Source organism: Podarcis muralis, chromosome 15 (assembly GCF_964188315.1).
Source record: "Podarcis muralis chromosome 15, rPodMur119.hap1.1, whole genome shotgun sequence".
NCBI classification, from domain to species: Eukaryota; Metazoa; Chordata; class Lepidosauria; order Squamata; family Lacertidae; genus Podarcis; species Podarcis muralis.
This window is the reverse complement of record NC_135669.1, coordinates 45,253,602-45,278,289: the sequence shown is the minus strand read 5'-3', so window position 1 is coordinate 45,278,289 and position 24,688 is coordinate 45,253,602. Positions and strand designations below refer to the sequence as shown.

Below are 24,688 nucleotides of genomic sequence, written 5' to 3'. Positions count from 1 at the left end.
GAGGCTGCCAGGGACTGAACCTGGGACCTTCTGCATGCAAAGCATGCACCACTGATCTGCGTCCCTTCCCTTTAAAGAGAAAGATGCTAGTCCTCATGATTCTAAATAATTTTTTAAAAAAAGATTTCACCCTTACCCACCTGCTCCAAGGAGGGCAGGGCTGCCCTTCTTCCTCCTAGTCCTCCCTTCCTGCCATGTTCCTTTCACATTTTCACAACAGCCCTGCTAGGTAGAGCAGGCGGCCCGGCAGCGAGCCTCGCAGCTCCAGACAGAGGCCCCTTTCCACTCTTTCCAATTGCCCCCCAGGGGCTGCCCTTCTTTCTGCCATGTACCTTTCACAGCAGCCCGGCGAGGTTGCCACCACCTCTCCTACCCCGCGCTGGCCGGCGCTCTGCACGCGCTCCGAGGCGCCCTTGCGTTCCCTCCTCCCTCCGCTGGGGAGGAGCCGGGCCCGAAGGGGCGGCCCGGCGGCGGCCGCAAAGGCGCTTAGGGCGCGCGGCCGGGCGGGCAGGAGCGAGGCGACCGTGGTCGCTGTCGCCGCCGCCGCCGCCGCCGCTGCAGCAGCCTCCGCGCGCGCCGCCGCCGCCGCCGCCACTCGCTCCGCGGCCGTCCAGAGCAGCAGCAGCAGCAGGAGCAGCAGCGGGAGCAGCGGGAACGGCGGCGCCATGAAGGTGAAGAAGGGCAGCGGCGCCGGAGGAGGAGGAGGAGGCGCGCCCGGGGCCGGCGCTGGCGGAGGAGCCGCCGCCGCCGCCGCCGCTTGCACCGAGGAGGAGCTGCTCCGCAAAGCCGCCATCAGCCCCGAGGACGTGCTGGGGCTCCCCAAGATCACCTCCGGTAAGGCGGCCCCGCAGGCCCGGAGTCCCCTGCACCTCTCCAAGCGCCGTGCGCCCTGGGCGCAGCGCCAAAGCGCAACCCCTCCGGACGCAACAGCGCCAGGCCCCTTGGCCGCAAAGACCAGTCTTTCTGAAAGATACATATAGTGGGGGTGGGGAGGGGGTCCCTGAATATTCAGCCCCCCGATCTTCCACACCCCACCCACTTCCACTCGATCCCTCTAGGGGCCGCAAGGGGTGTCCCTGCTGCTCCTCATTGGTCCTCCCCGGCAAAGTCGGCTGGGGGGGGGGCGTCTTCTGTCTCCACCCGCGCTTTTCCTACACGGTAGTCTTTTCCGCGGGAGGGAGAAAGTTGAATGGAGGAAAGGAAGCAAATAAAGTAGAACAAATGCTGCTGTTCGTCTATTATTATTTCATTCCTGTTGGGTTATTAACATCCCAAGAGTGTCGTTATTTTGACTTTTTGCAAGTCTAGATGGTTATTTATGCTCCTTGTGGATAATTTTTGTTGTTTTATCTTTTTGGCAAACCACAATGGAATCAAGTATTGCTCCAGAGCCCCCTCCTGTGGTTGTTTACTCAGAAGTAGCCCCATGGGGCTCGCTTCCCCTAGGGCCTAGGTGACCCAAGACCCAAGCAGTCCATGACAGGTTGCGTAACCAGACACGCCAGTGCATGTCAGAAGCAGGCATGACACGAGTGTCACCGTCGCCTCTCAGTTTGCACCTGTGTTCTTCCAGGGGGCTTACGGCCTGCTAAGGCTGGCTGGAGTTCTGGTGGGCCCCTGGTGCTCAGAGGCCCCTGGCACCTGGATTCTGCCTGTGTCTGGCTTCCGCCCATCTGTGGAATCTCTCCCGCAAGGATCGACTTGCCAGGATACCTCCCTTGCATTGGAGAGAAGCGGAAAGGTGTCCCCGCATTGAGTTTTCAAAGTTAGCGTGTGAATAGTTGGAGGAGATGATAAGGCTTTTAATGTTTAGGGACTGGTAACTTGAAGTAGTTGTGCTTGATTTCCACCTCCTCCCTCCTCCTCCCTTTTTCCTCTTGTGCCATGTCTTTTTAGATGGTGAGCCTTAGTGCTGGCTTTTGGGGAGCCACTTCCGAGAACCTTTTGGGCTAAAGGCACAAATGCTGTCAAGAAGCGGGAGGTTTGCACGTCTCCAAGCTCTGCCACTTCCTGGAGTGTGCAAAAGCAAACGGGCTCTGTGAAGGTCTAGTCAGTGCATGGGTAGGCAAACTAAGGCCTGGGGGCCGGATCCGGCCCAATCGCCTTCTAAATCCGGCCCGCGGACAGTCCAGGAACCAGCGTATTTTTACATGAGTAGAATGTGTCCTTTTATTTAAAATGCATTTAAAATTTGGGGGGCATAGGAATTCGTTCTTTTTTTTCTTTTCCAAAATATAGTCTGGCCCCCCACAAAGTCTGAGGGACAGCGGACTGGCCCCCTGCTGAAAAAGTTTGCTGACCCCTAGTCTAGTGTGTCCTTTGGGAGCTTGCCCAGGGCAGGTGTGCTTTTGACCTGCGTGGTTGCAGCTTTGTGGCTTTCCTCCCTCAGAAAAGGCTCTGGCAGGGAGAGGAATAGCTCCGGTTTGGGAGCAGGGCTCTAAGGTTTTGGTCCCCAATGACATCTCCAGGTGGGTCTGGGCATGTCCCTCCTGCCTGAAACCCCGGAGAGCCACTGCTGCCTGCCGGTTAGCCTAGACCAGAGCTTTCCAAGCTGTGTCGCGACATGTTTGTGTGTCGTGCAAACACTGCTCCTCTCAGAGCTGGGAAATGGTTACTTTAACCAGGGGTCAGCAAACTTTTTCGGCAGGGGGCCGGTCCACTGTCCCTCAGACCTTGTGGGGGGCCGGACTATATATATATTTTTTTGGGGGGGGAGAACGAATTGCTATCCCCCACAAATAACCGAGAGATGCATTTTAAATAAAAGGACACATTCTACTCATGTAAAAACACGCTGATTCCCGGACCGTCCGTGGGCTGGATTGAGAAGGCGTTTGGGCCGGATCCAGCCCCCGGGCCTTAGTTTGCCTACTCATGGTTTAACCTCTGGTTTGCTAGTAAAACTGAATTATGCTGCTGCGAAATGATGCGCGTCTAAAAAGTGTGTCAGGAACATGAAAAGTTTGGGATGCCCTGGTCTGAGGGCAGTACCAAGATGGTTCAGTTGTCTGGTATAATATAGGGGAGTTTCCTATCTTCCTATTTAATCCAGCTCTTAATCCAGCCCCATGAGGACAAGAATCTTGCTTCTTAAATCTAGGGGAAGGGCCTTAGCAGAAGCTTGCTCTCTTCTCTCTTCGGCGGCTCATGGTCTTGGTTTGACTCCTGTAGCAGTCTGTATATTGCTGAGGACTGCAATTCAATCCTCCTGTATATTCCACTCTCAAAGTCTGCATTTAAGTGCATGTGGCCTGAGATTTCCTCTGCTCCTGGCGAGCCAGACGGTTTTGTGGTTCGTTTTTGGATCTCAGTTAATTAGGGGTGAATAAGATGTGGGAATGTAGGAAGTGACTTTGTCCCAGGTCAGACGGTTAACCCATCTAACCCAAATTTGTGTCTCCTGTTGATGCATTGGACAGGTCATTCCCCTGCCAAACCACAGGGTGTAGAAAGCAGACCAGTGGTCCATCTAGCTCAGTATTGTCTGCACTGACTGGCAGCAGCAGCTCTCCAGGGTTCCAGGCAGGGAGCCTTTCCCCCAGGATTAGGTGGAGATGCCATTGCGGATTGAACCTGGAACCTTCTGCATGCAAAGGAGGCAATCAACCACCAAGTTGCAGCCCCTAAAAAAAGCAATGCGAGATTCTAGTCCTCATGGTTCTGAATTGTCTCTGAATTACCCCTGTTTATAAAAGGGCTCACACCGCATCATCTTCATATTCCATATTTAGGAACACAAGAAACTGCGTTGTACCAAGTCGAACCATTGAGCCATCCAGTTCAGGAGTGCCAGCACTGACTGGCAGCAGCTCTCCAAGGATTTATGTGGGGAGTCTGTTCCAGCCCCACCTGGAGATGCTGCCAGGGATGGAACCTGCGACCTTCTGCAACTGAAGCCCTCTTGCTCCCCACACATGAAGATTAAAACTTTTGATGCATCTTTGCCAATTTATTGATTCTGAAGGCTTCCCGCTTGGGCTGGGTGGCCGTGTGCTAGGAGCTGCCAGGAACTTTGGCCCGCTGTTCATTCGCTCTATTTATTCGATTCCGTTTAATTCTTGACCTCCTCCCCGCAAATCATCCCAAAGCAATGAATGAGAATGTCAACGATTAAAAAAACCCACCCATATTCATCAAACAAATTTGCACCAGGGAAGATGAGATAAGGATCTTTGCTCAAGAGATTTCTTTGAAAGGAAAGGTCTTTGATAGACCCTGGAAAAGCAGCAGAGATGGCGTCTGCCTGAGACGTAAAAAGAAGGCGTTCCAAAGGTTGGGTGCCGCCACACTAAAGGCCCTGTTCTGTAGGAAAGGTTCTGTGAGAGGCCATCTCCTGCGGAGCAGAGGGATCAGTTGGGCATATAATGCGTTAGAGGATCTTTTAGGATCCCTCCAGGCTAGTGGCGTGTTATTGTGTGTGTGGAGTTGAGTTCTGTAGCATGACGTTGATGCAACGAGAGTGTATTAATAGTGGATTTTTACTGGACCGTCCACACGTCGTTCCGCAATATTAGCTGTTCTGTGATAACTACTCCAATGTTGCCACAGTATTGCCCTCTGAAAGGACACTCTTGGGCTATAGTGTAACAAAAGATAAACTGGAGCTTGTGCAGCTATGGAAAGTTGGACGAAATTATCCAGAAGCTTTGGAGCATGTGCCAGTGAGGAACTAAGTGTGTGCCCACCATGAAATCTTTGCAGGCACAGTGTCGAAAGTGTGACAGTCTAATCACCCCGTTAACGTTTTGCGCACAAATAATTATTTGTTTATTTCATAAAAATTATACACCTCTTGATTGAACCCCCCTCCCCCCCCAACCTCAAAGTGGTTTACAAAAAGATGACACATTAAAGTCAGGGGGGGAAACTACAATGCATTGAAATATAGAAGCTGTTAAAATGCTATAGCGGATTAAAATTCACACCAGGCTTGTCTAAACAAGAATGTTTTTAGTAGACTCCAGAAAGAGTGCAGGTGACCTGATCTCAAGAGGCAGGGAGTTCCAAAGTGCAGGTGCCGATGGAAGTGGCCAACACTGGAACAGCTCAATTTGTAGAGCACAAGACTCTTAAGGACCTGGGTTCGAATTCTGCGGTGGGCAAAATATTCATTGTATTGCAAGGGGTTGGGCTGGATGACCCTCGGGGTCCCTTCCGACTCTACAATTCTAGCATTCTAAGTTGAATGCATTATGAAAAGGGTGTCTGGAGGACCCCTTGGGTATCCGGTTTCCTTGTCTTGGGGAAGGGGCTGCAGCTCATTGACAGAGCCCCTGCTTTGCACCCAGAAACTCTCAGATTCAGTCCTGGGCAGCGTCTCTGGGTGGGGCTGGGAGAGACTTCTTCTCCTACATCCTGGAGAGCCACTGCTGCCCGTCAGAGCAGACACTGCTGAGCTAGATGGAGCAATGGTTCCGGCTGGCAGAAGGCTGCTTCCTGTGCTCCTTTGGGTCCAGCCCCGACCAGGGTGAGGGCTACGGGGCACACGTGGGTGTCCTGTTGGGGACATCCGGGCAGCCGCTATGGGAAGCTGCCTGCCGGCCTCTCTGGGCCTTTCGTCTGACCCAGCAGGGCTGAGTCCTGTTCCTGCTGCAAACCGAGATCCTCTTGGTCTTAAGAACATCAGAAGACCCTCCTGGGCCTGGCCAAGGCGGGCCCACCGTGTCCAGCCTCCTGCTCTCCCAGTGGCCACCCAGATGCCCCCAGGGCAAACCCACAGGCAGAATTCGAACACGAGAGATTCCCAAACCCCGGGGGCTAGACTAGATGACCCCCGGGGGTCCCAGTTTTGTGGTTCTACGAGGAGCCTCGCTGCTTCCGACTGTGGAAGCAGAACATCAGATCAGGCCTGGCTGCAGGATCAGGCCAGTGGCTCCTCTGGTCCGGCATCCTGTCCTCAGGTGGCCACCCCAACGTCCTGACGGGAAACCCGCAAGCGGGATCCGAACCCGAGATCCCTCTCGCCTCTTGTGGTTTCCAGCCACTGGCATTCAGAAACCTCGCTGCCTCCCCATAGCCCTCTCCTCCTCTGTGAATTGGCCTGATCCTCTTTCAAAGGGGTTGGGGCCCCTCCTGCTCTCCTGCAGGGCGTCCAGTTCCCCCTGTCCCCTTCCTGAGCAGCTGGCGCTGGAAAGGTGTCCTTCCAAGGGATTAAGCCCAACTCGAACCCTCTGCGTCCCCTTCCCTATTGCCCAGATTTGCGGCTCGCTCTCAGGGCCTCGCGCAAAGAGGGCGGCCGATTAGCCAGGCATTAGCCCTGGGTGCCTCTCACCTCCTCGGTGAACAGTGATGCTCTCTGCAGAGCGAGGAATAAATAGACTGTTTCGGGCATCTTCCGCGACAGCTGGTTCTGCACGGCACTTTTTTGATTTCTCTCGGGCTCCTTGCCTCTCGTTGTTTCCATTTATTTGCTTCCTAGAAATTCACACGCCGCTCGATTGCTTAAAAACAACGCCACCCCTCCAGGGCGGTTATGAAAAAGAGACCATTATCTAGGAGGAGAAGTAGCAACAACCATAACCGAAGGCTGTTGAAATGTTAGGTGAAAACTCGCAGCAGCTTTCTGAATGTCTGGACGGGCTTGTCTAAATAAAAAAATGTTTTCAGTAGGCACTGAAAACAGTACAGGGAGGGTGCCGGCATGATGTCCATAGGCAGGGAGTTCCAAAGGTCACCACGCTAAGAGATTGAGTTATTGCAAATGCATGCGTGTTATTTATGCAATTCTTTGCCCCAAACCTTTGCTGTAACTTGGTGCCAGGATGGATTTGTTAAAAATGCAACACTAAAATACTTGGGAGTCCTTTGTCCATTTCTGGGCACCCCAGTTTAAGAAGGACATTGACAAGCTGGAAGGTGTGCAGATGAGGGTGACCAAAATGACCAGGAAACCAAGCCTTGTGAGGAATGGTGGAAGTAGCTGGTCAAGAGGAGACTGAGAGGAGATACGATAGCCATCTTCAAATGTCTCGAGGTTGTTTTCTCCAGCTCCAGAGGGGAGGACTCAGAACAGTGGCTTCAAACTGCAGGGAAGGCGACTCAACATCAGAAGAACTTTCTAACAGGAAGAATTTATCAAAGTGGAACGGATTCCCTCTCAAAGACCCTTTTAAGCAGCAGTTGGATGGCCATCTGTCAGGGATACTTTAGCTGAAATTCCTGCATTGCAGGGGCTGGACTAGGTGACTTTGGGTATCCCTTCTGACTCTATGTTTCTTCAATTTATTGGAGGTTATTAAAGAGAGCTCGCTCCTTCATGGAAGCTGAGAGAAGCTATGAGCTATGCCGTGCAGGGCCACCCAAGATGGACAGGTCATAGTGGAGAGTTTAGACCAAACGTGATCCACCTGGAGCAGGAACCGGCAAGCCACTCCAGTATCCCTGCCAAGAAAACTCCATGGACAAAAATAACAGATGTATGGAAGTGAGAGCTGGACCATAAAAAAGGCTGATCGCAGAAGAATTGATGCTTTTGAATTCTGGTGCTGGAGGAGACTCTGGAGAGTCCCATGGACTGCAAGAAGATCAAACGCATCCATTCTTAAGGAAATCAGACCTGAGTGCTCACTGGGAGGACAGATCCTGAAGCTGAGGCTCCAGTACTTGGCTGCCTCATGAGAAGAGAAGACTCCCTGGAAAAGACCCTGATGTTGGGAAAGATGGAGGGCGCAAGGAGAAGGGGACAACAGAGGACGAGATGGTGGGACGGTGTTCTCGAAGAGACCAGCATGAGTTTGACCAAACTGCGGGAGGCAGTGGAAGACAGGTGGGCCTGGCATGCTCTGGTCCAGGGGGTCACGAAGAGTCGGACACAACTAAAGGACTCAACAACAAAGAGAGCTCGGAGGGCTACCTGTCAGGGATTCTTCAGATGAGATTCCTGAATTGTAGGGGGTTGGACTAGATGGCCCTTGGGGTCCTTCCAATTATAGGATTTTAAAATCATGTTTACACATCAGGTTGCGGGAGTGGAATTGGGAGCCGTTTTGTGGCCCAGGTGAGGGGGATTCCGTCCTCCGACCTGGGATGCACGTCAAAGGGAGCTCACAGGCCTCTCCTCCTCCTCCCTCCGCCCATCCATTTTTCCTTTTGCAGATCACCTTCCTATTTATAGCTGTGCTGTGGTAACTGCTAATGAACTTATCTGAGAGCCAAATCCCTCCGAGAGAGGGAATTATCTCCTTGCTACGCAGATGGGCTCCTGTGTGTTGATGCGGGGATTCACCGGGGCTCCTGCGTCATTAAGGTGGGATTCTTTGGGACTAGTAACTTACAAAACAACCCTCGCTGGTCCGTGTCGGCGGCTGGTGTTGACCGAGAGAGACCCAGGCACACCCTGGCACAATAATAGCGCAGATATCTGTGGCCAAAGTGGATTGATTTACGCTGTGTTTAAATATGCAAAGTGCTTCTCCCCTAAGCCCCATTTAAGATATTATTATATCAATATCTATCTATCAACCAATCTAGTTTTTGTTTTGTTACGTATTTTGCATCCTCATTTTGTATTTTTTTATGTTGTTAACTGCCCTTTGAGCCTACGAAAATGTAGGTCATAATACAAATATTAATTAAATAATAATAATAATAATAATAATAATAATAATAATAATATAGCTCCCATTTTGCAGATGGGGAAAACTGAGATGGAGAGGGAGTTGGCTGCTGTTTAGAGCTGGTGGCCTACACAAAGTCCCTGGGTAGGAACCCCCTTATTTCTTGGTTAGAAGACTAGGACATTGGAGACAGGGTTCAAATTTCCACCTGACCTTGAAGCTCTGTGGGTGTGACCTTCGGCTGAGAGAGGCTCTGGGTGGCCCCAGCCTACCTCACAGGGGTGTTGTGAAGACAAAGCAGGGAAAGGTGTGTGTGGAATGTCTGTCCCACCTCAAGCCCCTTGCAAGAAACCTGCTTTTAGTCTATTGCTATTTTAACACTTTGAATGTCTCGACTTATTCTTGTTTCCCCCCAAGGCATTGCTAATTTTATCGCATTATCTTTCCCCCCTCCTTTTTGCAGACACGTGGTGTATAAACGTTAAGAAGTAAATAAGCCTGGGATATGAATGTCCTAGCAAAAAGAATAACATGAACGTCAATAAAATAATTGCATCTTTAAAAAAATGCCTCCTTTGGCACTCTCAACACCAGAAACACTTAAAAAAATTTTTAAACTGCAAGCAGAGACGCTTTGGGGTGTCAGGTTCCTCCTGCTGACCTCAAGGGCTTGAATGTGTGTTTGCAACTTGTGTGCCCACTGTATCTGCCTGCGGCTTCCTATCGCTTCCCGTCTTGCCACTCCGAGCGAGAGACCTTTCTTCAACTTCCTCTCCTTCGCTCTCATAACACCCTAATCGCTGATTCTTTGGGCGTGGGTGTCCTCGCCTTATACCTGGCTTACCTCGACACTGCGGGGTTTTAAAAATAGCCCCTGAGCTTATCAGTTGCCCGAGCAAAGCTTGTTAGGCAAGAGGGCTTTGGGGAAAGGGGGGTTGGCCCGTTTTCCTCCTCTGGGGGTGGAAGAAGACGCCACGGCATCCTGCAGCGCTGTTTCCATCACGCCGCAGTTTGCCTCCCTCCAAAAACAGTGACATGATTAGCCATCCGCCGTGGCGAAATCGCTTAACTTCTGCAATGGATCGAGGCAGCTTCTTTTGCAGAATGATGTCGTGAGTGACGTTTTCTCCCTGGTCCTTTCAGTGCAAAAGGAAGCTGGGTGTGTTCGTCGGCTGTGTATTTCTTGCAGACTGAAAGTTATAACAGTTGCCCATTGATTCCTGCACTGCAGTGGGTTGGGCTAGACGGCCCAACTCTACCAATTCTTCCATCTCTATAATTCTACCATTCTAATAATAACGACGACAATAATAATAATAATAATAATAATAATAATAATAATAATTATAATATAATATTATTTATACCCCGCCTCTCTTTGTGGCTTAGGGCCATCGTATTTACGGGACCGCCTCTCCTGGTCTACCCCGCAGAAGACCTTAAGGTCCATGAACAACCATAGTTTAGAGGTCCCGGACCCTAAGGAAGTCAGACTATCCTCCACCAGGGCCAGGGCCTTCTCAGTGATGGCTCCAACCTGGTGGAATGCTCTGTCCCATGAGGCCAGGGCCCTGCAGGATTTAACCTCTTTCCGCAGGGCCTGTAAGACAGAGCAATTCCTCCTGGCCTTTAATTTGAATTCAGCCTGATCTTTTATTCCCCTTCCTTCCCTCCCTCTCCCCTTTTTACGAAGATTACCCACTCTGGGATCCCACAGCTAATTCTCCCCTGGTCTCCTCACTGGCTCAAATAGGACTAATTAAGCCAGCTAGCCCTGGTGATCATCTAATGTTTATTGGATGAATTTTCCCTCTAAATTGATTTTTGAATTCTGAATTTATTGTTATTCATGTTTTATACTGTATTTTATGCTGTTTTTTGTTGCATCTATTAAGAGTTTAAAATTTGTTGTTAGCCGCCCTGAGCCCGGTTTTCTGAACTGGGAAGGGCGGGGAATAAATAAAAAATTATTATTATTATTATCTGGCTGGGCTTCCCCAGCTGCTCTGGGCGGCTCCCAACAGAATATTAAAAAGCACAATAAAACATCAAGAACTTCCCTGAACAGGGCTGCCTTCAGATGTCTTCTAAATGTCAGGTAGTTGTTTATCTCTTTGACATCTGATGGGAAGGCATTCCACAGGGCGGGCGCCACCACCGAGAAGGCCCTCTGCCTGGTTCCCTGTAACCTCACTTCTCGCAGGGAGGGAACCGCCAGAAGGGCCTTGGCGCTGGACCTCAATGTCTGGGCGGGACGATGGGGGTGGAGACGCTCCTTTCTGTTCCAGACATGAAACAAATAAACAAACATGATCCATTTCCGCTCCCAGTGCCTAATCTAACATTCAACTTTGCTTCAACTTTTTTATTTCATGAAATTTCTGCCTTGCAGGGGGTTGGACTGCTAGATGACCCCGGGGGTCCCTTCCAACTCTCCACTCCTGTGAGTCTATGTTTTGTGCACTGCTTGATTGTAGAAAACCTCACCGCAGTCTCCTCTTAACTTATCTCACTAGCTTTTCTAACTTAGATGTAACTTATTTCAAGAGCGGTGGTTTTCCTGTGGCCTTTTTGACTCTCTTGAATTTCGCATTCGGGGCTCGTTGCTTTTGCGTAAGCAGCGTCTCTTCCTGCACGTTGCGCAGAGCTGCTCGCCTGCGTGTTGCCCGGAAGCCACCAGCCTCTCTCAGCTTGTGAAGAAAGAACATACCGGCGGCATTTGCACCCGGCGTTTTCCCAGTGTGCCCCTGTTCAGCAGCCGCTAAGTCCCCCCATTTTTCAAATCTTAAATTCGGCTCCCCGTGTTTCCACATCCAGTTGTGACTTTTTCCCCTAAAAGAAATCCTCAGGAAAAATCTGCAACATTTGGTGTGAATTTCTTGAATTTTTCTACACAATTCTACGTGATATTGTGTGGTTTTGTGTGTATGTGTTTGTGTATTTGCAAAGCGGTATTCCCTGATAGACTGTTTAGGGAAGCTTTTAATATCTGAAGGACTATTGTATTTTAATATTTTGTTGGAAGCCGCCCAGAGTGGCTGGGGAAACCCAGCCAGATGGGCAGAGTATTATTATTATTATTATTATTATTATTGTTGTTGTTGTTGTTGTTGTTGTTGTTGTTGTTATTCTGCATTTCTATCTGTCCTTTTCACTTATATGTTCCTTTTTGATGTACTGCTTACTGTAGCATATGTAGTTTTGTACAAGTTCCCTGTCTGGAGATTTGCATTGCAAAATTCAAAGAACAGCAGATTTTGGAGGACGGCTACACTCTCAGCGCTTGCATTGTTTATTTATTGTGTATTTATTCGCATCTCTCTCCCGCCTTTTCCACTGAGGAGCTCAAGGTGACTTACACGGTTCCCCCCTCCTCACTTAACCCCCACAACACCCCTGTGAGGCAGGCTAGGCTGAGAGAGGCAGTTTCTGACCCCCAAGGTCTCACCTGGTCTGTGCTTCATGGGCCAAGGGGGGGATTCGCACCCTGGTCTCTCCCAGCCCCTGTTGTTGTTGTTGAGTCGTTTAGTCATGTCCGACTCTTTGTGACCCCATGGACCAGAGCACGCCAGGCACTCCTGCCTTCCACTGCCTCCCACAGTTTGGTCAAACTCATGCTGGGAGCTTCAAGAACACTGTCCCACCATCTCGTCCTCCGTCGTCCCCTTCTCCTTGTGCCCTCCATCTTTCCCAACATCAGGGTCTTTTCCAGAGAGTCTTCTCTTCTCATGAGGTGGCCAAAGTATTGGAGCCTCAGCTTCAGGATCTGTCCTTCCAGTGAGCACTCAGGGCTGATTTCCTTCAGAATGGAGAGGTTGGATCTTCTTGCAGTCCATGGGACTCTCCAGAGTCTCCTCCAGCACCAGAATTCAAAAGCATCCATTCTTCGGCGATCAGCCTTCTTTATGGTACAGCTCTCACTTCCATACATCAATACTGAGAAAACCATAGCTTTAACTATACGGACCTTTGTTGGCAAGGTGATGTCTCTGCTTTTTCCCAGCCCCTGGTCCTCATTTAATCCCCACAACATCCCTGTGAGGTAGGTGAGGCTGAGAGGCAGGGATGGGCCCAAGTTCACATGCAGTGAGCTTCGTGGGCCAAGGCGGGGTGTGTGTGTGAATTCGAACCCTGATCTCTCCCAGTTCAGAGTCTGATGCTGTAACCACTCCACAACCGCTGCCTCTCAGAAACGGCAAATCAGGTAGGGTTGTTTTTAAGTGCAAGCAGAATTGACTTCCTTTCTCCTCCTGACACATTATTTTCTTGGGTTGCCCACAGGGTGCGTTTGATTTAAATCAAATTGATTGAAATCACTAGTCAGTAAGACCTGATTTAAATCACTAGTCAGTAAGACCTGATTTAAATCATTTGTTTTTTACAGAAAGATTCATTCTTGCTGGTATAATCTTACTATTTACAACCAGAGGAAGGTTTCATTTTTGGAATAATAATTTTCCAAGGTAGTTTTTACAGTTATATCAAAAATTACTGATTTGGTTATACTATTAGAAATACATAGACAGATAATTATGAAATATTTGAGAGGTTTAATAAGGTAACTTTATATTTGGACAACTTTTCTGCTGTGCTTTATTGGAAGGAGAAAAACAATCATTTCCTTAATAACAATTTAAACAATTTATTCAACTTAAACAATAACATTATAGCATATGTATCCATGTTTGTTAACTGATGTGGTTAAATGGTTTTTTTGTTTAAAAAACTTTAACCGAGTTTTAGCACACATGAAAAACTTAAAACAAATCCTTATTTCCTGATGAATAGCCTTTGGACTACAATGTAACTTAAATAGAAAACTATCTTTAGTAAGATATGTCCTCCAAAAGCATTTTATTTAAAAAATCCAATTTAATTTTTTTTAAAAATCTGATTTAAATATATATATTTTTGATTTAAGTAAAAAAAATTTTAATGTTTTTTTTTTTTTTAAAATAATCATTGATTTTTATCCACCCTGGTTGCCCATCTTCCTCATTGACAGCCACGTGGGCACTCATCTTAGGGGGGCCTGGTGATGGGTGCCAAGGCCCAATGGCCACCTCTCGCTGCAATTCTCGCGTTGGCAGGGGTTGGACTAGATGTCCTTTGGAGACCCCTTCTGTGATTCAAGAGCCTCGGAGCAGAGGTGCTGTGGGAAAGGGAGGCTGAGCGAGCTGGCGGGAGCCCCTTTTGCTCCACCCTGGGGACTGGACCGCTCTATCTCCCTCCCACCCCAGATGAGCCATGGCCACACCATCTCCATGGCAACCGTTGCTGAAGGGAGATGGCCGTTGCCATGGTGCTGGGAGGGAGGGAACAGTGTGGGCAACTCTGACTGGCCTGTGCCATTCACCGGGGCAGCATTCGCCAACCTGGTGCCCCCACCGTGAAGTTTTACAGGAACATGCAAACTCGTCCAAGGGTGTCACCCATCTCAGTATTGTCTGCACTGATAGGCAGCAGCGGCTCCCCAGGGGTTTCACCAGGGAATATTTCTTAGCCCTACCTGGAGATGCTGCCGGCGGGGATGGAACCTGGGCCTTCTGCATGCCAAGCAGCCGCTCTGCCGCGGATCTACATGCCACCCTTAAAAGAGAGGTGCTAGTGGTTCTCATTAAAGAGATGCTTTGAATTAGCAACAGAGGAAGCAGCCTTCTGCCGAGTCAGACCATTCACATCCAGCCCAGTGTTGTCTTCGAGGGTCTCTCACAGAACTTCCTCTAAAAAGAGAACATGTTTCCAGCCCTCATGGTTCTGCACTAGAGGCTGGTTTAAGCAGGGGCAGAGGAAACTGGCTTAATCCCACGGCAGACCATTTGTGCACCTAGTTCAGTATTGTCTGCGCTGGCTGGCAGCAGCAACACCTCGAGTATTTGGGGCAGCAGATCTGGCCAGCCTGCTTACTCACCAGGAGGGGAAGGAATCTGCACAGCTGCTTCCCACTGAGTTTCAATGACTATTTGCAGATAATCTAGAAGGCCAATTATTTTTAAATATATCTACATTGGTATCCTCAAAAATATTCAGGAACATTAATTTTGGACAGTGGTTGTGTGTGTGTGTATTTAAATTTTCTGCTTCATAATTTAAAATACTCCTTTTACACCCTTAAGATATCAATGACTTCCCTTCTTGCTTTCCATGGTTCATTTTACATATCATATATCCCTGCATATTTTACAAAAAACTATTCCATTCAGTATTCCATTATGGCATCCATCAAAGCTTATTTGCACTGCTGAATTTATCTTAATGCTGCCAGCGTTTTCAGCTGTACACTGTTATTTCCCATATATTAAACGTTTTTCTGTCTTCTTTAAACGTATGTTTGTACACAACTTGTTTCTTTTGTAATATTTATCCTTTCCGTCAAGATTAAATTTAAAAAACCTTGCCCAATTTTCATTGCCACCATAAATGATAACATGCTGGGTTTATCACAACCCCTCCAACAATGGGGAGATATGGAAAGAAGCATTTTTGACACCTGGAAATGAGGAGGATGTCTTCCTTGTGCGTCATTTTTCCTAAGGAAAATAGATACAGATTTCAAGGGCTGTAATTCCTATATTTAATTCCAACCTCCGGGGGGAAATTGTGTGCCGGTATCCTTTTAAGGGTTTCCATAGATCTGCAAGTTATATTAACTTTGGACCCCTGCGGCTTGATGGAGGTAGAAACTGTCTCTCATGCCTTGTTATGCTACCGTTTCTACGGGGATGTACGCTCGGTATTTATTACCCCTGCTATGCAAAAATTTCCAAATGAATCTGAACTTCAATGTCTAAAATCCCTGTAGAGGACAAGGATCCTGAGATCACGTTAAGGGTAGCTAAATTCTGTGCGATTGCCATAAAACTTAGGGAACAAGCTGTGCTATCATAATGATTAAGGCCTTAAATGATAATTTTAGGTTATAGATTAGTGACTAAGTTTTAATTTATATATATTTTTAAACTTGCTACATGTGTATTGTATGTGATACCTAATTGCAAATTCAAATGTATCCCTATTGTGTTTTATGACTTCCTTGAAATTGTATATGGACTGGAACTGGTCTGTGACCAAAATAATAAAATTCATTCATTCATAACTTTGGCTGATTGACATCCGATGCCCTTTTTAAACTGTGTTGTAGAAGGGGAGGATTATTGGGTTGTTCTTGTTTTTATTATGTATTGTGTGATTTTATATTGTGATTTTTAACGATTGACGCTTTATTATGTTTTTATATTCTGCTGGAAGACGCCCAGAGTGGCTGAGGAAACCCAGCCAGATGGGCGGGGTGTAAATAATGCAAATTTATACTTTATATTATTTTATATTTTATACTTTATGATATGCCCGGAGACCTGTGGGGACAAGGCAGTATACATGTGCAATAAATAGATAAATAGATAAATAATAACAATTAATCAATTGTGCAGAGTACCATCTGGGGCGCTTGGGCTGCCTCCATGAAATACCCTCGCGCAGCCGCCCCCTCGCAGCTGACCGCACCCTGCTGATTCGCTGCATCCGATCCAGCCAATCTGGGATCTGCCCAGATGGTCCATTTGCCGATGAGGGCGGCTAACCTCGTTAGCCGTCCGGAATTAGAATCCTTTTAGGGCGCGGGGGCCGGGGTGGGCGGCCGCTCTGACAGGCTTAGGGCGAGCGAGTGCCGCGGCCTCTGGGCAAAAGGCAGGAGGGGAGCTACTCTCTGTTAGCATCAATAACAAGAAAAAGGCAAAATGCTATTATTGATTTATTGCTGTAATGTCACAGAGCGCAGGTTGCAACTTTAAAACGCAATACCCAAAACAATCTGAAAGCACTTGCCTTGTTTACCTATGAGATTGACTTGAGCCCATTTGATCACTCTGATCGGGGAAGTTGGCACGGCCAGGTAACACCCGTTCTGCCCTTGTAAGAACTCGGCTGCTTAGCGTGGCAGCGTTTGCACCTTGGAACTCCCTGCCTCTTGATATCAAGCACTTGCTAAGAACAATTTTGTTTGGGCAAACCTGCCCATATGCTTAGGAAGTTAAGGTAATTCTAACCTGTTTGAGTATTTTACCTTTTGTATGCTTTGAAGTAGGCTTGCAAATCTTTCTTGGTTTTCTTGTTTTGTCATCTTGTAAACCACTCTGAAGTTTTTGCCATCAACTGGTAAGAATTTTATTAAATAAAAAATAAATGCTACCTTCTTCAGACTCTGCGTGGAGTCCTGGGGCACCCCAATTTAAGAAGGATGTTGACAAGCTGGAAGGTGGGCAGAGCGACCAGGATGACCAAGGACATAGAAACCAAGCCTTATGAGGAGTGGTTGAGGGAGCTGGGTATGTTTAGCCTGGATAAGAGGAGATTGAGAGGAGAAAGGATAGCCATCTTCAAATATCTTCAGGATATTCAAATATCTCACATAGAAGATGTAGCAACCTTGTTTTCTCCTCTGAAGGGTAGGACTCGAACCCGTGGCTCCAAGTTCCAAGAAAGGAGATTCCGACTCAACATCAGGAAGAACTTTCTGACAATAAGAGCTGTTCGACGGTGGAACAGCCTCCCTTCAGAAGGTGGTGGACTCTCCCTCCTCGTAGGTTTTTAAGCAGAGATTGGATGGTCATCTGTCCTGGACGCTTTAGCTGAGATTCCTGCATTGCAGTGGGTTGGACTAGATGACCCTGGGGTCCCTTCGAACTCTACAACTCTATGATAAATTGTGCCACTAACTCACATGAGTTTTTAAAGACCTGAACAACTCAGGCCCCACATAGAGGGAAGGCTGGCTCCTTCCCCACAGTCCCCATTGAGTGTTGAGATCGGCAGGCGGTGCCTTCTTGGTAGTTTCTCCCCCTGCGGATGCTCAGCGGCTGAGGGAAAGAGGGCCTTCTCTGTGGTAGCCCCTAAGCTAGGCAACTCTCACCCCAAAGAGGTGCACCTGCCACCTTCATTGTCCTGCTTCCATTGAGTGCTGAATGCCTTTCTACTCAGGCTCGCAACATTCAGGGTACATATTTTAGGACCGACTTGATTTTTGTGATTGTAGACTCATGGAATCAGAGAACTGTTGGAAGGGACCCTGAGGGTCATCCAGCCCAACCCGCTGCTGCAATGCAGGAATCTCAGCTGAAGCGTCCAGGACAGATGACCATCCAACCTCTGCTTAAAAACCTCCGAGGAAGGAGAGTTCACAACTTCCAGAGAGAGTCTGTTCCACCATCGAACAGCTCTTGCTGCCAGAAGGTTCTTCCTGATGTTGAGTCGGACAAACAACAACAACAACAAAAAAAACAGCTTAAAATACAGTATAAAACATGAAAACATGAAAAACAATAAATTCAGAATTCAAAAATCAGTTTAGGGGGGAAATCCATCCAATAAACATTAGGTGATCACCAGGGCTAGCTGGCTAAATTAGTCCTATTTGGGCCAGCGAGGAGACCAGGGGAGAATTAGCTGTGGGATCCCAGAGCGGGAAATCTTCATAAAAAGGGGAGAAGGAGGGAAGGAAGGGGAATAAAAGATACTAGACTTCTGTGGATGCAGCTTAGAATTGGCTTTTCTTGCCGCTGCATCTCGCGTCGAATCTGACTATGTACTAACATGAATTTACTGGTTTCTGATCCATAATTGACTTCAGACTTGCTCAAGGATTGAAACGAATTATTGTGTTATACATATCTTTATGAGTTTGAGTTTGTAATCTCTGCTAGAGTTTGTAATCTCTATTTGAGTTTGTAATGCTTGTCAGAATACATACTTTTGAATGGATCAGTTTTTGTTAAAATTGACTATTGATTTGTGAGTAGGGACCACTCCCACTACGGAAACTAGCATTGGCCTGAGTTCTTGGTGTGCTTTTTTCTTGGTATATTTAATAAGAAGAACTCCAACTTATTTAACGCGTCTCACTGTGGGCCCAGATTTCCCGGGGTTCCCTGGGAGAGCGCCTCTCTGTCGGGGAGGAGCGGGGGCCCAGATCCGCCTCCTCTATTTAGGTGTATTGGGCTTAGCGGCTGCAAAGGAGCTTATCCTTTTTGTTCTGTCAGAGGGCAAAGCCTCTTAGGGTTGGCAAGGCTGCAGCCGCAGGGGCACCGAATGCCAGCCTGGGAGAGGGAGGAGGCAGAAGGGAGAGGCTTTGCGAAGGAGGCGCTGGCCGTTCCTCACGAGGGCGAGAGGCAAAGCACCAGGCTTCCTTTGATACAAAAATAAAATAAAACAAAAATCCTGCGTTAAAGAATTTACAATTTGACAGCGGTTGTTGCCACTTCATGACTCTGACAAAATAATAATAATAATTTAGAAGCTGCCTTAAAGCAGTTCTAGAAATAAATTAGCTGGATTCTGCAACCTGTGTGGGAAATTTGAACGCTTTTTATTCTGCTTGCGGAATAGGGAAAGGAGGAAAGGATTGTATTCTTATTAGTTTTTTAACATATGATTTTCAGCAATCATTAAACATACTTTTATATCGTATACAATTTTTTTTTACTTCCATCAATCACATCTGAAAATTTTCCAATCTTTCCCACTTAATTTACATTTCTTACTTTCAGTATTACATTTAAGTATCATAACTAATGTCTCTCTGCTTTCTCTTCTTTGCAATGTTTCATATATTCCTCCTTACAAAACTTCTTGTAGTCCTACTAGCGTAATTTGTTGATTACAGTTGCTCTTCAAATAGTTAGGAGGGAAGAATTGTATTCACCTTCCTCCTCTGGTTACAAGCAGATGGCGTTGGCTGCATGTTTCCGGTGTCTGCTTCCAGTCATAAGGTCTAGAAACTTGCTTTGAAATAAACCCCTTAAAATTCAGTTTTTGCAGGATTATGGTGTACGCAAAGCCACAACACCAAGCCTGTTTCCACCTGTTGATGTGGATTTAGGTTGAGTTCAGTCGCAGGCCTATTCTCTGCATAGACCCCACAGCAAGAGGAAGGAGAGATGAGCGAATCTGGCAATTCTGATGTCTCTCCTTTTCTCATTTCTCACCCGGCTCACCACATTTAAGCGTCGTAGAATGGGAGAGTCGGAAGGGACCCCCGAAGGTCATCCATTCCAACTCCCTGCAACGCAGGAATTGCAAACAAAGCATCTATCAATTTGCAATTACTATTATTATTACTATTATTCAATTGTACTATTATACAATTACTATTATTCCCTTGTGGGAATTCATCAGCAACATACATTTTTCCTACTGTACTCAATTTATATATGCACTTTTAAAAAACAAATCAGTGAAATCTGACCTGCACCAAATTTCTCCCCCCCTCCCGAAAAGGAAAGTGGAGCAGCTTTTGAACCCTGCACCTGCCTATGGGGCAGGCCTGAACCCTTTGGCCTGCCTGCCCTCCTAACTGCGACGCCCCTTCTCTCCCGCAGACTACCTCTGCACCCCGGAGGAGAACGTCTACAAGATAGATTTCACCCGGTTCAAAATCCGAGACATGGAGTCGGGCACGGTGCTCTTTGAAATCACCAAGCCGCCGGCTTCAGGTAAGTTCCTAGTCCGCGTTATCCTGATGGAAGGGACTCCTTCGGACAGGAAGCTGCCTTACAACCGAACCTGACCATTGGTCCATCTGCCTCAGTATTGTCTGCACTGGCCGGCAGCAGCTCTCCAGGGATTCAGGCAGACAGGCTTTCCCCCCAGACTTAGCTTGAGATGCCCCTGGGGTTTGAACCTGGGACCTTCTGCATACAAAGCTGTTGCAAGGCTCTAGTCCTCAAGGTCCTGCTTTAAACAGGAGCCTCGTACTGTGTCTGCTCAGTGGCAAGGGTTCTACAGAGTTTCGGACTGGATGTCATTCCCCACCCTACCAGGGATCGAGCTTGGGACCTTCTGCATGCCAAGCAGGGGCTCTTCCACTGAGCCACACCCCTTCCCAGAGGTCTGGGTGCTTCCTCGCTTTGGAACAGATTTCTAGCATTTTGTTTTAGTGCTTTTTGCTGTTTTTAAACCATGGAACTCCCTGCCACAGGAGACAGGATCCCCTTGAAGAGCCCTCTGGTGTGAGACCCTTAGATACATTAGAGAAGGATCAGCACCCGCCTTTTCTTCAAGAACGGCGGTACCAAAAGATCCAGGTTCGGAACACGTGTCTGTGGTCTCCGAGCCACTGTGTTCCTCGGGATTCAGGGGGTTTCCTCATGAGGAAGCAGTCCCTGGATCTCCTTCACAGCTGCCATTGGTGGTCCAGGTGTGGTTTAGGAGGACAGCGTATCTAAGGCAGCAGTTCTCAACCTGTGGGTCCCCAGATGTTGTTGGACTACAACTCCCATCATCCCTGAGCTCTGGCCTTGCTAGCTAGGGGTGATGGGAGTTGTAGTTCAACAACATCTGGGGACCCACAGGGGGAGAAAGGCTGTGATGGACCCCCTTGGCTTGGTCCAGCCAGACTCTCCCCTCCATCTCCTCCGAGAACTCCTCTTCGGAGAACTCGCTTTTGCTTTCGAGAGACAAGTTCCTGGTCCTCATGATTCTGTGGGAGGGAACTGGGTGCTGGACTAGACGGGCCAGCAGGCTCTTCTTACATTGGGATACCTGCCCTGTATCTTTCATTTCCTCTCTCTTCTCCTTCCAGAGCGAGAGCACAGTGACAAGAAGGACGTCGACCCCAACGCCGGGCGCTTCGTGCGCTACCAATTCACACCGGCGTTTCTGCGGCTGCGTCAGGTCGGAGCCACGTAAGTGACCTGGCAAGGCCTTCGCTTGGCTGCAGAAACCTTCCCTGTTCCATGTCTGTTTGAATAAATGCACCTTATAGGCCAGGGAGGGGCAGCCTCCAGCCCAGGGTCCAAATGCTGCCTGGGGCTGATGGAAATTATAGTCTGCAACATCTGGATGGCACCCGGCTGGGGAAGGCTGGTCCACACAGGCTGGCAGCAGCTCTCTTAGTGTTTCAGACCAGGGATATGCCCAGCCCTAATGGGAGATGCCACCTGGGGCCTTCTGCATGCCAAGCAAGTGTTCTGTACCCATGAACTGTGCCAGGGGCTCTGCCACTTCGTGAAAGCCCTTCTCTGAAAGATCAATATTCTAGTCCTCATGGTTCTGAGTTCAGAGCTGGTTTAAGGGTCGCAGGAAGTTGCCTTAGACTGAGTCAGACCGTTGGTCTGCCTAGCTCAGTGATGCCTACACTGACTGGCAGCCACTCTCCAGGGTTTCAGGCAAGAGTCTTGCTCTGTCCAACATTGGGGAATGAACCCGGGGCCTTCTGCAAGCAAGACAGCTGCTCTGCCACTGAGCTATGTACCTCCCCTCTCTTTGAGAGTAAAAAAAAGTGACTCCTCGCTGAGAAATTGTCTCCCACTTTTTCACAGAATCATATAATTGTTGAAAGGGGCCCTTAAGGTTTCATCTAGTCCACCCCGCTTCAGGGCAGGAATCACAGTCTGCTAATGTTCTGTTCTGATAGTTTTATGACTCCGCTGTTTTGAAAAGTCTGCCTTCCCCCGCTACGTTTTGCAGGGACCTCAGCTTTCTCTCCCCCCTCTCTCAGGGTGGAGTTCACCGTGGGCGACAAGCCCATCAATAACTTCCGCATGATCGAGAGGCATTACTTCCGGGACCAGCTGCTGAAGAGCTTCGATTTCGAGTTCGGCTTCTGCATCCCCAGCAGCAAGAACACCTGCGAGCACATCTACGAGTTCCCCCAGCTCTCCGAAGACCTCAGTAAGCGGCTGCCAACGGGGGGGGGGGGGCAGTAGGGCAGCAGGAGCCGGGGGGGGGCGAGCTCCGGAATTCGTTGGACCCCACCTCCCAGCAGGCATTGCTTGGGAATGCTAAAAACTCACAAAGACCAGCTTCCTTCCGCCATCTTGATTCAAAATGGCGTCTGATTGTACCAACCTGCTCCATTTTGGGCAAGGTCACTATTGGCAAATCATTTTATCCATCTGTATTAATAATAATAATAATAATAATAATAATAATAATATCCCACCTTTTGCCCAAGGCTTCTGCCAATTAAAACAACAGCGACACAAAAAGCTAAAAGCATACAGAATCATTAATCAAACTCTAACAGAAATGAAACAATATACAAAACTGATTTATTAAAATATGGGTAATATAAGCAGCACAGGACTGTTTAAAAGCCCTTTCCTTAAAAAAGCAAACCAGCCAGTCAGTCCCCAAAAGCCTGTTGGAATAGAGCGATCTTCTCCTGCTGGCAAAGGAAGCGGCGAATCTGGTTTCTCTTGGCAGGGAGTTCCAAAGGTTGGGAGAAGCCTTCCCCACGTCCAGTGGGCCTGTGAGGGTGGTGGGACCTAGAGAAGAGACCCCCCCTGGGCTGGGCATCTTTGTTTGGGGCGTTGCAGTCCACCCTATAGCCAGGCTGCCGGCTGTGAGCCTCTTTCTTTTCCCTTCCTCCTTTGCAGTTCAGGAGATGATCCTGCACCCCTACGAGACCCAGTCAGACAGTTTCTACTTTGTGGATAGCAAGCTGGTCATGCACAACAAAGCGGATTATTCCTACAGCGGGGGACCCTGACGAGGAACCGCCAGGCGCCTTCCCCGCAAATTCCTGTAGAAATGGGTTTCCGCCGGCCGGCGTTGGCATGGAGAGCCAGGATCCGAGGACCCTGCCAGGAGCTGGAGTTTCGGGACTAAAATTAGCTGAAGTCGTTAACTGTTCCTTGAGCTGTTGAGGCAACCCCCCCTGCCCACCCCCTCTCCCAGAGAGAGCCTCCTCACACCACTAACCCCGTAGTTGTGGCTTGAAATAGCTCCACGTAGGTAACTCCAGGCCAACGAGGTCTGCGTTTCATACCGGCTATGGTCTCTCTCTCTCTCTCTCTCTCTCTCTCTCTCTCTCTTTGTCTTTGGCCCAGGGGTTTGGTTTTGGTTTTTTGTGTGGAAAACCCACCCCAGACGCTCTCTCCAAGAGAGTGGCGTCCTCGATGACCCCCTTTTTCTCGGAACCGGTGGCAGGCGGATGCGAACTCTGAGACGTGCACCTTCCCTCTGGTCGGACGAAGGACCTGTGTGGTCCTCGGGGCAGAGTCCTAACCTCCCGTTCCCATTTCCTTTGCCCCTTCAGCGTTCTGAGAAGCGGAAGCAAATCAGGACAACGTTTAGATAGGTGTGTGGTTTTTTTTTGAAGAGGGGTCTTGCTGTGGGAGCCTCTGGCACTTGCAAAGGGCGGCAACTGTGCGTCTCAGGCTGGGTGGGAGCCCAGATCCCAGATCACCTCATTCAGGCCAATCCCAGGGTCTCCTGGGTGCCCCACCCTTTGCCATCTCTCTTGGGGGGGTCCTGGAGGCTTGTCACAGAAACGGGCCGCTGGGATCTATTGCTCCCATTGTCATACTTCCCCACTCCAAGCCCAGCAAATCTCTGCATTCCAATGCCTGATGTCATTTGCACTTAGAAAGATAGCTGTGGGTATATTAGACCAGACGGGGTATTCCTCTTCTGCCAGGCCTCTTCCATCTTCCGTGCAAATCCTGGAGAGTTGGGGGTCTCCAGCCCTTTCATGGGTCTCCCCTCGTCCTCAGCCCCTTCCGCAGACACCTCTTCCTTCCCATACAGAACTGGCCGACTGAACCCCAACTCCTTACCCCAAACCCAACTTCTTTCTTAAAGGAGAGCCACTCAGACCAGAATCCTATAGACGTTCCAGCCAGGGGGGCTTTTTGGGGGGAGAGTAGCCTGCCCTGTTAATGGGGATTTGGGGAATGGGATTTTCTTATTTTAAGCACTCTCTCTCTGTGTGCGTGTGACTTATTTATTTCTTTTGGCTTCCTCTCCGTGTGAATCACCTGGGAAACGTCCCTTCTCCGAAGATGCGCAAGCCCAGAGGTCAGGGGTCGGAAGCGACTTAGGGTGCTGGGGTGCCTGTGTGGGGCCCAAGCTCTCTGTGGGCATGTGACTCTCCAGAACGTCCAAGGAGAGGAAGGCGGGGGGCTCAGAAGTCGAAAATGCAAGCAGCCTTTGGGTGGGAGACAAGGAGTCCCCTTTATTCCTGGTGTAATCGTGGAGCCTCCAGGCCACTGGGGTTTGGGTGGGTGTGTTGGCCATTCTGTAAGGGGCTCTTTAAATACTAAGCGTGAGTTAATCGAAACAGCCGTGTGCCGGCCTCCGAAAAGGGGGACTTTACCAGACAGCAGATTAAGTCCTGTTTCTCACTCACTCTCAGG

At 48.8% G+C, this 24,688-nt stretch overlaps 1 protein-coding gene across 3 annotated transcripts; it reads left to right on the top strand.

Moving 5' to 3' along the window:
- The first annotated feature begins 311 nt into the window (after window positions 1-311).
- On the top strand, window positions 312-24,449 carry UNC119 (unc-119 lipid binding chaperone). 3 transcript variants are annotated; one of them, XM_077919708.1, is made up of 6 exons: window positions 702-834; window positions 10,948-10,998; window positions 19,928-20,041; window positions 21,130-21,232; window positions 22,048-22,220; window positions 22,928-24,449. In XM_077919708.1, exons 3-6 carry the CDS (start codon window positions 19,993-19,995, stop codon window positions 23,038-23,040), a joined length of 438 nt encoding a protein of 145 aa, XP_077775834.1. In that variant the 5' UTR covers window positions 702-834; window positions 10,948-10,998; window positions 19,928-19,992; the 3' UTR covers window positions 23,041-24,449. The 3 variants fall into 3 exon arrangements, with proteins under 3 accessions (XP_028563777.2, XP_077775834.1, XP_077775835.1); XM_028707944.2 differs by lacking the exon at window positions 10,948-10,998 and having other exon boundaries at window positions 312-834; XM_077919709.1 differs by lacking the exons at window positions 702-834; window positions 10,948-10,998 and adding an exon at window positions 8,224-8,245.
- Window positions 24,450-24,688: the final 239 nt, after the last annotated feature.

Bases quoted from the DNA above. Each gene is read 5' to 3' on its own strand.
- UNC119 (XM_028707944.2), top strand. From the start codon at position 327: ATGTACCTTTCACAGCAGCCCGGCGAGGTTGCCACCACCTCTCCTACC. The intron at 20,042-21,129 runs GTAAGTTCCTAG...TTCTCCTTCCAG, and splicing joins CACCAAGCCGCCGGCTTCAG to AGCGAGAGCACAGTGACAAG. The intron at 21,233-22,047 runs GTAAGTGACCTG...CCCCTCTCTCAG, and splicing joins CTGCGTCAGGTCGGAGCCAC to GGTGGAGTTCACCGTGGGCG.